Source organism: Abramis brama, assembly GCF_963993115.1.
Source record: "Abramis brama genome assembly, chromosome: 3".
Taxonomy (NCBI): domain Eukaryota; kingdom Metazoa; phylum Chordata; class Actinopteri; order Cypriniformes; family Leuciscidae; genus Abramis; species Abramis brama.
The window spans coordinates 14,027,635-14,042,507 of NC_139965.1; the positions used below are offsets into that span (position 1 = coordinate 14,027,635).

Below are 14,873 nucleotides of genomic sequence, written 5' to 3' on the forward strand. Positions count from 1 at the left end.
CCCCGTAGAAGCAGTTTTTGTAAAAATAGGCTAACGACTGCGTCATAACCACGCGACTCTCTGTCGCACAGTAGAGAAATTACCGTATGGACAGGAGGAGAAGCTCGCGGGCAATCGGGGGGACGTGGAGGCCTAAAGTCAAGGGAGAAGCCCATAGAAAGTCATAAAGTTGCTCCTGCTCCTAGCTTATGGACAGCTCCTACTCACGCTCTCCGCCTTTGCAAGATTCGAAAGAGAATGATTCAGATTTCTCTTTGCACAGCTACTAGAAGACTTACAACTGTCAGACGGGTTGCTCACGTCACATCTATGTCGTCAAGCTCAGTTTGAGTCTCTCAGCCATCAGGAAGTGAGAGCTTCTAATTGACTTCACTTGTCTCCGTTGAAGTCTATGGGGTCACTGTGTCCATTTCTTTTACTGTCTATGGTCAGATGACAAATACAGTCACTCACAGGCCATCACACTCCAGTCCAGAAGGGGGCGTGTGTGGCAATGCAATGCTGTTTGCTAACAGGAAAAAGAGCAGAAGAAGAGACGATCTACGCACCAACCCAAGAGTTCAGATGGCACGCAAGAGCTTGCTAGTAGCCTATACGCTGAGTTTCGATTCATTTTTGTGACGCGTTCCTCAAACTTACCGGAAAGGAAACTGGGATGGCAGAAAGCGGCATCCAGTTTGTTTTCTTAATTCGAATTATGTCTTGCACTTATCCGTATGACCATAAATTATGGAGTATTTTTAAGTTGTTTCCACTGTTATAATGAGACAAAATCATTTGGCATTGTGCTGATTTGTGTCGTGGAAGTCTTCTCCTACAGTCTAGTAATGAAATATGTGTGTCCTGGAAATGGGAGCTGGAATGTAGATGCACCGAACTCGCATCGAACCGTGACCCCAAAACTGATGTCCGATGAACCGTGACTTCTGTGTACCGTTACACCCACTAATGTCTATAGCAGGGCTCCAGACTGTGACTAAAATCGACAGAAATCATCTTGTTAAAATGCTCAGTGTCTTCTAAAAGTAAACACGAATGCGGTGCCAGTCGTGATGTTCGATTCACTAACAAATGACTCTTATGAACCGATTCTTTTTAATGAGCCACTCAAAAAGCTTTAGAGGCACACTTCAAATGCACTTACGGTTTTGTGGTGTGATTTGTTGTGTGCGTGATTGTGAAGTCCACGAGACCGTATGGTGTCCCATTTGTCATTTTAGATTTCTGACGGGTGCTCGTGGGCGCCCCCTTTGCGGTCTATATTTACCCTCGATGCACACTTTTGCCGAAACTCGAAATTCTTCCCGACAGCTAAAGCGGTGTTACCTCACGAAATTGCAGACTTGTAGAAAGACCGGCAGTGTTTTGAGTGCCATTTGGGACAGGGCTTGTTTGTGTCAGTCAGTAGTGGAATCTTGTTTACGCCACAGAATAGAAAAAACTTTTGAGACTTTTTATCACAAAATTCAGAATTTTCTTCCTTGCAATTTCAAGTATCTCACTATTCTGAAGGGAAAAGTCGGAAATGTGAGATATAAACTTGCAATTGTGACTTAATTTTTTCGCAGTTGCAAGTTTAGGCTATAACTCGCAATTCGTACTTTTTTCTTAGAATTCGTCGTTCAGAGCCGTTACCGATTTCACAACTGACCCCTCGAGTCATTTTTCGCTCACGTCTAATTTAAAATGAACCAGGAACTGTGTTACTAGCAAATAATTTCCATAATGACCAACGCAATCTACCAAGAGTAGCGCAATTTAGTGTCTGGTTTAAGACATGCTTTTTTTGGGCGTTAAATAATGGCGCAAATACCAGTAAATTGACTAGCGCAAACCTTAGTAAATCACCTTGAATGATTCATTTAAATACTCTCCTAGCATCTTGCATCTTTCAGGCTTGTAATGTAACTTCTTTAACATTTTTGCAGGTCTTTTGGCCTTGAGATTGGCCAGAAATTGCATTCTTGATACCTTCTCAATTCCCAGAACCTTGTATCTTCAGCCTGATTTACAGCTAAAATAAGTTATTTTTTTCAGATGCTCTTAAAAAAATATGGCCATGAAAACAAAGAAACATCTTGTGTGCATATTTGAAATCAAAACGGCCTCCGTAACCTCAAATTCACACGTTTACTCTCGCAAAAGTGAATGTACTTCATCTCGACTAGGTCAGGTTTATCTTGGATGTTTTAAAAGCAGAAACCTTGCCGCTAGCCAAAAGTGAATTTTGTGCGAGGAGTGAACCCAAACAGATATAAAAAAAACTGAGTAGACAAGGGGGAAGAAATGGGGCTAGAGATCAGCGGGGAATAAGCACATGTTTTTCCTCAGAAGGTTTTCAACTATTTGCTGCAGTTTCCGATACAGGAAGTGAGAGTCCAGAAGCAAGTGGAAATGAGAAGGTTCGCAGGGGTCCGCATGAGGGCTCAGGAAATAGGAAAGAGGAAGCTGATTGCATTATTTGGAAATCCATTTGGGGCAAAGTGCATTTCGAACGGCGGTTGTAACTTCAATTTCAGATTTAATTAACAGCATTGACAAGATTTACAAAAGGGTCAGGTAGACATTGACAGATTCGAGTCAGCAGTGGTTTCATACATTTCTAAAATTAGTGAGATTTAATGACATTACAATGGTGTAAAAATCTGCAATTTTACCTTTTAAAAAATAACATGAAATTGCACATTATATAAAAACTAAAGGCATACTGTCCTAAGCCGTCCATGCCATCAACCTGTACACACAGTCCACTTTCAGCAACACAGTACAGTACATAAAAGAAGACACTGATAAATATTAATATATATTTCATATGTCACAGTGACTGTGTATTTGGAGAGAAAAGGAGTGTGGCTTGTTGTTTCATTTAGTCAAACTGATGCAACCGCGATAAAAAATCTGATTATTTAATGCATATTTAGTCACTCCCTAAGAGTTTTTCTTAATGACCAACCAAAACCTTCATTTCTTCTGTCTTCTGCGCTGAACCCATCCAGTGGTAAGGCAGTTCAGGAACTATGGTGACTCTGTTTTGGTCCAGCCAAGTAACCAGTGGTGAAACCTCTCATGCTTGTAGTGGCCTGCGACGCTGCTGAAAATTCATAGTCCTTCTGTTCAAACTGGTTATGCCAGTATATAAGCCAACCACGCTGCTGGAGCAATGTCTCTGGTATGCTGTAATTAAATGCTATATTTATATAGTAGAAATTGTGCTGGTTTGTGTTTAATAAGGCATTTGCAGCCAAACCAACAGAGTACCAAGTGATTCTCCATAAATTGGTCCAACAAGGCAAGTTGTGCAGTCATTAACATCCCGATGACATCTTAATGGAAGGGCACTTGCGTTCATAAAGGGGTCATCTGTGACCGTGGACAGCTGGTTATAAAAACGTTCCTCTTGAGTCAAAATTTCCTCTGTTAAGGCAACGCCAGGTTCAAAGAGACAGGTTTAGGTTAGGTACTTTTGGGCCAGTGATCTGTGGAAAACTATAAAACTCCATACAGTTGAGGTGTCTGGAAAACTGTCTGAGCCTCTAGTTGACTTTGAAGAGGCCGAAGTAGTGTTTGCCCGACATCTGCAGACTGAAGGAGCCTCCGGTGACGGCCTTCAGCTCGGCGCCCTTGTTGAGGCGTAGGAGGCCGGAGACCTGGCACGGCTTGAGGAAGTGAAACATGTGGGAGCCGGAGGCTGGTGTGGTCCCGTACCCCTCGATGCACTGGAGCGAAGGGCCTTTTGGGACCGACACCTCCAGCTTCACGTACTGACTCTGGTTCTCGTTGAAGTGAACCTGGGAGTGGAAATGCAGATGGTGCCAAACGGCGGGAGAAAGAGAACAAGTGAAGCCGGAATGTTATGAGAGACCAACAGGGAGCAAAAGAAATCAAGTCATGATTAAACCAGAAGCCTTTTGATTTGATTTTACAAGAACCACACAAAGTTGAATTGGAAATTCAACACAGGTAATGCATTCTGGGAAATTAGGTTTTCTTTTTGCAGACATGCATTTGTGTGTGTGTGTCTTTCTGTGTGTCTCTCTATCTATCTGTCTCTCTATCTATCTGTTTGTCTATATCTATCTATCTGTCTGTCTATATCTATCTATCTGTCTATATATCTGTCTATCTATCTCCCTGTCTATCTGTCTGTCTATATCTATCTATCTGTCTGTCTATCTATCTATCTGTCTGTCTGTCTGTCTGTCTGTCTGTCTGTCTGTCTGTCTATCTATCTATCTATCTATCTATCTATCTATCTATCTATCTATCTATCTATCTATCTATCTATCTATCTATCTATCTATCTATCTGTCTGTCTGTCTGTCTGTCTGTCTGTCTGTCTGTCTGTCTGTCTGTCTGTCTGTCTGTGTCTATATCTATCTATCTATCTATCTATCTATCTATCTATCTATCTATCTATCTATCTATCTATCTATCTGTCTGTCTATCTATCTATCAATCTATCTGTCTATCTATCTATCTATCTATCTATCTATCTATCTATCTATCGATATATATATCTGTCTGTCTATCTATCTGTCTGTCTATCTATCTGTCTATCTATCTGTCTGTCTATCTATCTGTCTATCTATCTATCTGTCTGTCTATCTTTCTATCTGTCTGTCTGTCTGTCTGTCTATCTATCTGTCTATCTATCTATCTATCTATCTATCTATCTATCTATCTATCTATCTATCTGTCTGTCTGTCTGTCTGTCTGTCTCTATCTATCTATCTATCTATCTATCTATCTATCTATCTATCTATCTATCTATCTATCTATCTATCTATCTATCTATCTATCTATCTATTTGTCTGTCTATCTATTTGTCTGTCTGTCTGTCTGTCTCTCTATCAGTCTATTTATCTGTCTCTCACTCTATCTATCTATCTATCTATCTATCTATCTGTCTGTCTGTCTGTCTGTCTGTCTGTCTATCAGTGTATTTATCTGTATCTCACTCTATCTCTGTCCATTAGACATTTAAACATTAAAAAGGCTTTTTAAAACAGATTTTATTTTCTAGCTCAAAAATTGTTATATGAATTTCTTGGAATTTCAATTAATTTTAATTAAACTTCCTTGTATTCAAATTCATATTGCAATATCCTGTTTGTTTATTTTTTACCTCATTTTTTAAAGTCAGTTTAAATTCAGTATTATATATATATATATAATATATAATATATATATATATATATATATATAATAAACACACTGTTGGGTGTAATGCATTAATAAGTAATCAATTGCTGTAATTGAATTACTTTTCCCTTGAAGAAGTAAAGCAAGTGATTACTGTTAATTTTTCTGTAATTTAATTAGTTACTTCTGATGTAATTGCATTAAATATTGTAGAGATTATAGAACAATTCTAGATAAAACAATAGTGGATTTAACATCAAAATTATTTAATAATTTTTAATGCAACCTTCTCCATTTAAATACTTTGGTTAGTTCAAGAATAATTTGAGCAATTTTCTATGATTTATTTGAAAGAATTAAAATAGCAGTTTCATGTCTATCCTTGAATTGTTGTTCAACTAGTCGAGGTTAATATGGGATTTAGAAAGTAATTAGTAATAAGTAATGCAATACTTTTTAGAGAGAGTAATCAGTACAGTAATCTAATTACACTTTTGAAGATGAAATTAGTAGCTAGTAATTCATTACTCACCCAACACTGTATATACACACACTATGTCTCTTAACATATGCTATCATTGCAGGTGATGCACCTGCGAAGTCAGCAGGAAACTGGTCCTGTTTAACTCACCTGACAGTACAGGAAGTAGACGCCGCTGCGCTCCACTTTGAAGGTGCCGGTCTCTGGATTATAATGCACTGCTCTGCTCATATTCAGCTGCTCCTCAGTCCATCCTTTAATGACTCCCTCATTCCCCACTACGACACACACACATTATTAGAGAATATTCCACAGGACACATGCTGTTAGAGAATATTCCACATGACGCATATATATAACTCACCTTTTTCAAAGGAATTATTGGTTACTGTTGAAAAATGAGATGTATATTAGGTTGTGGGGTGAAAAAAAAAAGCATTTAGGTGTTTCATTGATAAGTGAAATGATTTGCTACTTACTCTCAAAATGAGAGGCCGCTTTTCGTCCATTTCCTTTCCTCCCTCCCGCTTGCAAGATAAAGACAAAAGAAAGGCATGTTTTGGAAAAAGAGACAAAACTCTCTGGGATGCAAATAAGAGTCATCCATGTGGAGCTTCCAGCATTTAAACAGCTGTGCAGATGCAAACATCATGGATTAATCTAGAATAATTTATACACCAGCTGAAGTCCTGATTGTCAAAGCAGATGGTGAAATATTTCCTTTCAGCTCTGTTCTACACTTCTCCTAGCCTTTGTTTTCAGTAACAGGCACCATGCACAGGATTTTTCTACTTTCACCCCACCAGCTGGTTCCAGTCAACAAAGAGGCAAAACTAGAAATTATACACTGCAAGAAAAATGAAGAGTTGGCTCTTTCTTAGCCTTTCTCATGCAGAAAATAATCTTCCTATGAAATGAGATAGATTAACAGCTATGGCTACCGTTCAACTAAATGCAGTTATTCAAACAAACCACCTCGAGAAATGCAGGTTTTTTTTGTCTTTTCCTTGTCCCTCTCCAGAGAAATCTCTCCTCAGGGGAGCTGCCTAAACTCCCGGTAGTCCGTCAAAATATGCATTGACTGATCACCTACGTCTCAGACTTCAAAAGGAGCCGCAGAAATGGTTAAAGCGACTGTTATTTCTGGCTGACCGCTTCAACTTGAAGCCGTGACTGTCCCTAAGGGGCACTATTCTGGGCTAGGAAAACAATATATTTTGAGGAATGATTGTGGATAAGCATTTTGGCTCTGAAATCAGACAGCTGTCAGGTGTCAGCTGAAGACTTGCGGCTGTTCATTAGACTTCTGAAGCTCCGTCTGTTCAACACTAATGTCTATTTTGTTGATCTTTTTGGCCTGAGCTCCTCACTTTCTGTTGTTTTTACCCTGCTGGCACTGTTTTTTCCACCATGTACTCGGGAGAATGGCCTTGAGATGTCTTATCGCATAATTGCAACAGAGCTAAAGCAAGTATTTTGCTAATTAAAGCTATTTCTGGCTTCAATGCAGGGGTCACTTGTTTTAGAAGGTTGCTAAAACCAATATGCCCTTGCGGTCCTTGTGCCAGTTGGGTTTTGCCGGGTGCGTGTCCATCCAGCTCAAACCTGTAATTTCTGCTGTCATTCAGCCTTCTGCCTACTGTTTCCTGTTGCAGCTTTTGGAAACACATGCCCAATGGTTTACCCAAGGTGGCTTGGTGTCCAAAATGGTTTGGTCTCTGTAAATACTCTGTGCAAAGATCATCCTTCTGCAGCTGGAAAGACTGCAGGTGATCCAAGGTTTTCTGACAAGAGCTGTCATGTGTCAGTTTTACGGCTACGTGTTTGTACATCTGCATCTTTATTCAATTTCCTTCAAAGAGTAATCTGTGATTTCTCTAATGCATTCATAATCACTGATAATTGTTTCAGTCTTTACTAGTCAAGTGCTTTGAATGGATTTCAATAACTGGCTTCATGCCTGACATTATGACGTATGATGTCCTTCAGTACCATCTCTGCGGAACCTCCGACTCTCCAGCAGTTCGCGTTTTTCCAGGATGAGTTGGAAGATGGCCTTGCGCTGCATATTCACCTGCAAGAGAGAGAAATAACGAGCGGGAGAAGAAGACAGAATAACATTTTTCAACGTGCTCAACAGCTTTTGCAGACAGATATGGGAGACAGACGACACCAGCGTGGCTGGAACATAAAGTGTGTGTCAAGCTTGGGCAGGCCAGTGGGGAGAAAAACACTGCTGGCTTCTATTAACTGGCGTTTTGCGGGTAACCCATGCAGTAGTCATAGCTTTTGAAATAATCAAACCCAAGCTGAAGGCGTTCCTGAGAGACACAAACAAACAGTCACCAGAAGCCTGGCAAACACTGAAACTCAAGTTTTTAATAGGTCAACCACTTCCCCTAAATGAAAACCGGTAACAACACCTTGTACGTTTTTTTTTCTTCTTCTCTTAATGTAATACATTCCGGGAATGCTTCTCTGTTAAAGGAAACTTTAAATTAAGTGGAAAAGAAAAAGCTGACAAACAATGTGACGAACACGTGAAAGCTTTGTCAGCAGTTTAACAAATGTCTGGCAACAGGAACTGCGGTTGTGCCTAGAAGTGAAGTGAGTACCTGTCCATCTGGACTTTCAATCTACTCCATGCAGATGAAGTCTAACCATAGAGAGTTCGGGAGTGCACAAAGTCAGAATCATATGCAAAGCCGTAAACATGGCAATGCTTTTTGTGCTTTTTAAGGGTGAAATATTTGGGGTGAATGCAGTAATTAAATTACTATGCACAATAGCTCTAGTGAATTGCTCACCCACGTGGAAAAATATGTACTGTTGCCAGATATTGATTACAAAACAGATGAATGCAGCTGAAGCCAAACCGTACACTCTAAAAAAATCTGGGTTCTTTTTTTCTACCCAAACGCTGGGTTAAGCCTGTTGGGTTATTTTTTCCATGGTTGGGTAGTTTTTGTTTTACCCAGCCCATGGGTTAGTTATGGAAGCTTGTTTCCGCCACAGAATAAAACATTTTAAAAGATAATTGCAACTTTTTATTTCATTGTGAGTTTACATCTCGCAATTCTGACCTTATTTCTCAGAATTGCGAAATATAAAGGCAGAATTGCATGGTATAAAGTCGCAATTGCGTGTTATAAAGTCAGAACTGTGAGAATAAGAACGACTTTGTCACAATTATGTTCTATCTTGTCTGCACCTGTTCTTGTTAATCCTGATTAGTTAATCCACCTCAGAGCCAGGAAGGAACCTGGACCTAATAGACCTGTGGTCCACAGATCCAATTCCCTCCCAAGTCCCCACCCTTGGGTCTTCATCCTCCTCGCTGGTCCCGTCCAGAAACCTGCAGCCTCACCATCACTGGTCACGGCCAGTCTCGTGGATCCGTCGGCACCACTCTGCCTCCTCCGCTCACTCCGTGCGGCTCATCCTCTGTGCGGCTCATCCTCTGTGCCTCAGGCTTCCCCTCCACCAGCCTGGCGTGGAGGCCTACACCTCGGGCCTCCAGGCCCACACCGCCACCTCGTCCTGTCAGCCCGTCGCCCTGACCTCAAAGCTCCGCTGGGCTCGCTCGACACTCCAGGTCGGCCTTCAGCGGTTGACGCCCAGCTGCAGCCACGGACTTCCAGGATTCGGGGTTCACCATCACCCTGCACCCCTTCGGCATCACTGGACTGCCTCCCTCACCACATCGTCACCCCATCTCCATCCATCCCCACGTCACTGCCTCAGTCCCGCGAGTCAGGGGTTCAGCTCCCACCTTCCGGGACGGCGATGTCGCCATGGTCCATTAGCCACTCAGCTCCGCGGACTCCTCTGCCAACCACGGTGCCGCCGCCGTCGATCGGCTCCCGGGTGTCGTCTTGCCAGTCACTTCAAGCTCCACTCTGGCTCCTCCCCCCATCTGCGCCACCATGGTGCCCGTGGCCGACGTCCCCAGGGTCCAGTCCGTCCCCAGATATTTCCGTTTTTTTAACTGTTGCCATCACGCCGCGAGGACGCGCCTTTCCGAGGGGGCGTAATGTCACAATTATGTTCTGTCTTGTCTGCACCTGTTCTTGTTAATCCCTGATTAGTTAATCTTCCTCCACCTGTGTCTAGTTAGTTTCCTGATTTCACCCTGTGTATTTATACTCCCTGTTCTGTTCAGTCCCTTGTCGGTTCTCGTTAATGTTAGTTGTGGTTGTGTTTATCCTGTCTTGAGTTTTACCAGTAAACATTGTGTTATACCCTCATCTTCGTCTTGTGCCTTCAACTACCACCACACCGTTTCAGACTTCTGAATGACTTCTGACTGTTTTTCTCGTAATTGCAAGTTTATATCTTGAAATTCTGACTTTATAACACTTTATAACACGCAATTTATATCTCGCAATTCTGACATCTTTTCTCAGAATTGTGAGATATAAACACGCAATTGCGAGTTATAAAGTCCAATTCTAAGGAAAAAAAGACTGACTTTTTTACTCAGAATTTCGAGTTTATATGCATGTTATAAAATCAGAATTGCAAGATATAAAACATGCAATTCTGAGAAAAAAAGTAAGAATTCCGAGTTTATTTCAACATTATATCACGGAATTCTGACTTTATAACACACAATTGTGACTTTATATATTACGCAATTCTGACTTTATAACTCGCAATTGTAACTTTATATATTACGCAATTCTGACTTTATAACTCGCAATTGCGACTTTATATCACGCAATTCTGAGATAAAAAGTCAGAATTGAGAGATGTAAACACAATTGTGAGAAAAAAAGTCAGAATTGTAAGACAAAAAGTCGCAATTATCTGTTTTATTTTTTATTCTGTGAAACAAGCTTCCATAGTTAGTGGCTGGGTCAATCTCACTGACTGTTGAAACAATACACCCCTCCCCCAACCACCCTCCGACGCAGCAATCCAGCGGGGCTTTGCTACAACAACCCAGCTGTTGAGTTACACAGAACGCTGGCTTTTTGCATCCTCGTCAGGAGAGAGCAGTTCTCAACACTGCCGAATTAGTGGTGCATTTCATCTGTAAAATGGTTTTGTGAACATTTTATTTCTATAAAGTCTTTACTGTGCTGTAAATCATTTTATTTAATGAAACGCAACATACATGGATGAGATGTCAATCAGTCAATCAGCATCAGTCATCTCGCTAAACTGATTTTTATTCGTCATAATACTGAGTCTAATTAATTTGGATGTTTGTTTATGTGCAGGTTATAAGGAGCCTGTCACGATATCTTTCGGCTCTGAGGTTCGCAGTTCCCCCGGCCGAACAGCGGCCCATCACCGGCTCAGATTTCGGTAATACGCCGCTCAGCTTACGACAGGAATATATGTGAAAAAAATTGTTTTTCAAATGCAAATGCATTTTCAAATGTTTTTCAAAAGTGTTCTTGCTTATTAATACATTTTCCCCTTTTGATTATTACTGTTGCCTGTGTTGTTTCTCTAGTAAAATCTAGTGATTTTAATTTTCTACATATTTTGGGTTCATTTTAAGTCAAATATATATAAAACAATCCAGTAAATTGGGTAATTTAACCCAACCAGCTGGGTTCGTCCAATTTTGACCCAGCACTGGGTTGCCAAATAACCCAAATTGGGTTGTTTTTAACCCAGCATTTTTTATTGTGTAACTGTATATTTTTATGTTTTTGTGTTCTCAAACCAAATATATTCGGAAAATCCCCAGAAAACATATTACCTACATTTTTAACACATAAACAGAAAGTAGCCAACATATTTTCTGGCAACATTGATTGAAAACCTAACAGATAGCTAACGTCATTGTGAACTCTACTTTAAGAAGAGTTCACAAAGAAGGATCAGAGAATGCATTTAGTCTACAAATAAGGTAGGAAAATAAGCACACTATACAAATGTTACGTCTCTGAATTAAGCCCGTTATTGAATTAGTGATGTTTAGTTCGTGAAAGCATCTGTGTTTTGAACGAATCTTTTAAGTGAACTAATCGCTCTCGAACCCGGTTGGAAAAAAACTCACCGCTCGCCAAACACTACAATGTTGTATTTCATTCATTATTTCGTCGTTGTTTTTTAACATGTTTGTCACACGAACGAGCAATTCATTTAATTGAGCGTAAAGTAGCTACAGTAAAACTCAAACCGTTTGATAATTCATTAACCACGTTTATTCAGTAACGGCTAAGACCGATTCATTAGTGTTTTCTATTCACTAAAAAAAACCGGACCTCAAGAGTCCTTCGTTAGGTAATTGCTCTGGTCACGCTGTATAATTTGATTCCTTAAAAAGAACCGGTTCATAAGAGTCATTCGTTCTGGAATAGAACACTGGTCGTGCTCAGTAGCGGTGCTGAATAGTTGGGCAGGAACCCTCTCAGAACACTTTAGAAGTGTTTCGCCAACATCGGCAGAAAAACTCATGAAAAAGTTGCCCATCCTTATCTGAGGGTATATGCTAAGGCTTTAAATGGTAGCTTACAAGTCGCAAATCGTTTAACCATAATTGCACAAACGCACGATGAGAAAGAGACACGATGCTTCGAAACGCGCTCGTGCCAAGTAGTCTAAGATTTCCAGTAAATTGCCCTAAACATGGAGAAAAATTGGCAACAAAACCATCACACTTGGCAGCGACTTTAGAAACTAAATAGGCCATAACTCACAGCACCCCGCGCGCAAAGTCTGGAAGGGTCATAAAAACGCGTCCCGCAGACCCCCAGCGGTGCCGCAGCTGAATGTTTGTATAATCAAGTGCCTCGAAATTATATGCTTGCATTCCTCATGATATAGGCTACCTCCCTAAAAAAAGAGCTTGCAAACGGCTTTCATGGTCAGGACCACAATAGCGTAATTGCAAAATCACTGCATGATTAGTGTGAACTGCATGACAAATGTGCTTGAGAATGCATGCATGCATCTGTCATGCACTTGAAAGACAAAAAAGAAAGCAAGCGAGCCATTGCGTTTACCTGCTCTAAGCGCTCCTGCAGAGTTTGGAAAGACCTCGACAGGTCCCGCGTTTGTCGCAAAGTCCACACTGTAAATATGGCACTGCACACGGCCAGTGACAGGGCGAGCGCGGCCATGAGCGCCCAAACCAAGCGCAGTGTGCGGTACCGTCTCCTCTGGAAAATTCGCTGCATTGTTGCGCACACGGGTCGTTTACCGTTCTGAAGCTTCCACGTCAATCATTCTGTCCATATTCCACGAGAACATCTCTGAGCCTCTCTGGTATATAGGTCTCATGCGCGAGAGCTTCTTCAACTTCGATGCTGCGCGCGGTCAACGCGAACCCTGTTGCAAACGTTGCAAGATTGACCCCAGCAAACCAGTCGCCCCTGGCAGTGCTTTGGTACACGGAGAACTGTCTGCGTTTATTGCATAAACTGCAGCTGGCCCAAATGGCATAGCAATATTCCTTTCATTCTTGTGCAGAGGGTTGACAGCAGCACAGCAATACTGTGGGATTTGGATTTGATTCGCATCTTCCTGAGACCTGATTCTTTGGCATGACTTCCTCGTGTTCTCTTTGATAAATAGATCAGGGTCTAGTCCATAAGAGGTGTCATTTCAAAGCACTTCTGCGTCCATGTGCTCAAGTATGCACTGCAGGGAAGTGAGTCCTGCACAGCAGTGGAAAACAGATTTCCTTCCCCCCCTCGTGCGCTGCCAAGTATTCTTATTCTGTAGTGAAATACTATTTAGCTCTGTCCTGCCTCAAATCAACAAGTGCGTTTTCCGCGTGTCTTTTGGTTGAGCTGGTTGTTCTAGAAGGTTTTACAGAGTGTGGCCATGGACTAATCAAGTAAAGAGTGCTGATTTAATTGTCACCACAATCTGTACTAGGGGAGGGGGGATAAAAAAAAAAGAAAAAAAAAAGTTCATTCTGACCTGTAATGAAAATAAAAATTCAATAAAAGGTAAACTTAAAGGCAGGGTAGGCGATTTTTGGTTGAAAGTCTCTTCACATCCTGATAGCAATCGCTTTGTTAAGTGGTCTAAATGTATTGGAAGGCAACACATTTATTTTTAACACATTTATTTTTTGTACACTGAAAAACAAATTCTGTTAAATTTACGGTAAAAAAACGGCATCTGTGGTTGCCAGATATTTACCATTAAAAAAACATTGCAACATTTTAAGTTTTTACAGACTTAACTTAAATTCACAGAAAAAAAACCCATTTCATTATATTGAAGTACTAATATCTGTTTTGTACCGCATTGTAATACACTGACAACCACCAATCACAATGGTGTTTAGAATCACATGATGAATCAAAGCTCATCAAAAGCAGCTTTTCCTGAGAAAGTTAAAACTAATACATAGAAGCTGCACAGTGTCATTCACACAAACACTAAAAACCATCATGGTAACACACATGAAATTTTAAAAATGCAATAAACATTAATTTAACAACATTAAATGAAACATTAAACCTTAATGTACATAACTGATTAGAAAAAAAATTAAGAAAAACTATGAAGAAACAGTTATTTAAACAAAAATACATCAAATGTGTAGTGTCACTCAGGGAATTGGGGGAATTATACAATGATTTGATATTTTTCATGTCCAAAAACTGTAAATTTAATGGTATTGTACTGTAAAATGTACGGTTAGATCTATCGCAGTTATTCACTTTCTATTAACCAATTAACAGTTTTTCTCCATAGCATTTACAGTCTTTTACCATTAAAATCCCGATCATTTTTTACAGTGTAGGACCACAAAATGTTTGTCCAATCATTTAATTCGGTCCGAACGCAATAATACAATGTCCTACCTGCCTGTCAGCGTATATATTTCCATACCTCCGCGCACCTGCTCGCGCAGATATCACACATCATTAGTGCGTTTCTGCTATGCAGAGTTAGACAGACGTCAGTCACCGAGCAGCACAACCGAAAGCAGCCAAGCTGCGTCCCAATTCAGAGGCTGCATCCTTCAAAGGTCAATTGAGTCACTGTGGCGTGACGAAGGCAGTCCCAATTCGAAGGCTCCTCCAAATGCGGTGCCTATCCCAGAATTCATTGCACGCCAGTGACAACAGGTTTTTTTTTTGTTTTTTTTTGAGAAATTGCCGAATTACACTTTAAATGGTAAATGGTAATTCAAATATCTATTGATACAAATGTAAAAATAAATATAAAACTTTAAAGCGGTTCAAATGTTGACTTATATCGTACTAAGATGTGATTATATATAGTTTGGTTTATACTCTTTATTATATACAGAAATGTTTGCCTTTGA

The 14,873-nt window shown here is 40.5% G+C and overlaps 1 protein-coding gene across 1 annotated transcript; it reads right to left on the bottom strand.

Annotated features, from left to right (window-relative positions):
* Positions 1–2,501: 2,501 nt before the first annotated feature.
* Positions 2,502–13,433, bottom strand: tnfsf12 (TNF superfamily member 12). Its single transcript, XM_084107780.1, has 6 exons — positions 12,589–13,433; positions 7,616–7,697; positions 6,103–6,150; positions 5,988–6,011; positions 5,774–5,901; positions 2,502–3,788 (listed from the first exon to the last, which is right to left on the bottom strand). Exons 1-6 carry the CDS (start codon positions 12,760–12,762, stop codon positions 3,534–3,536), a joined length of 711 nt encoding a protein of 236 aa, XP_083963906.1. The 5' UTR covers positions 12,763–13,433; the 3' UTR covers positions 2,502–3,533.
* Positions 13,434–14,873: the final 1,440 nt, after the last annotated feature.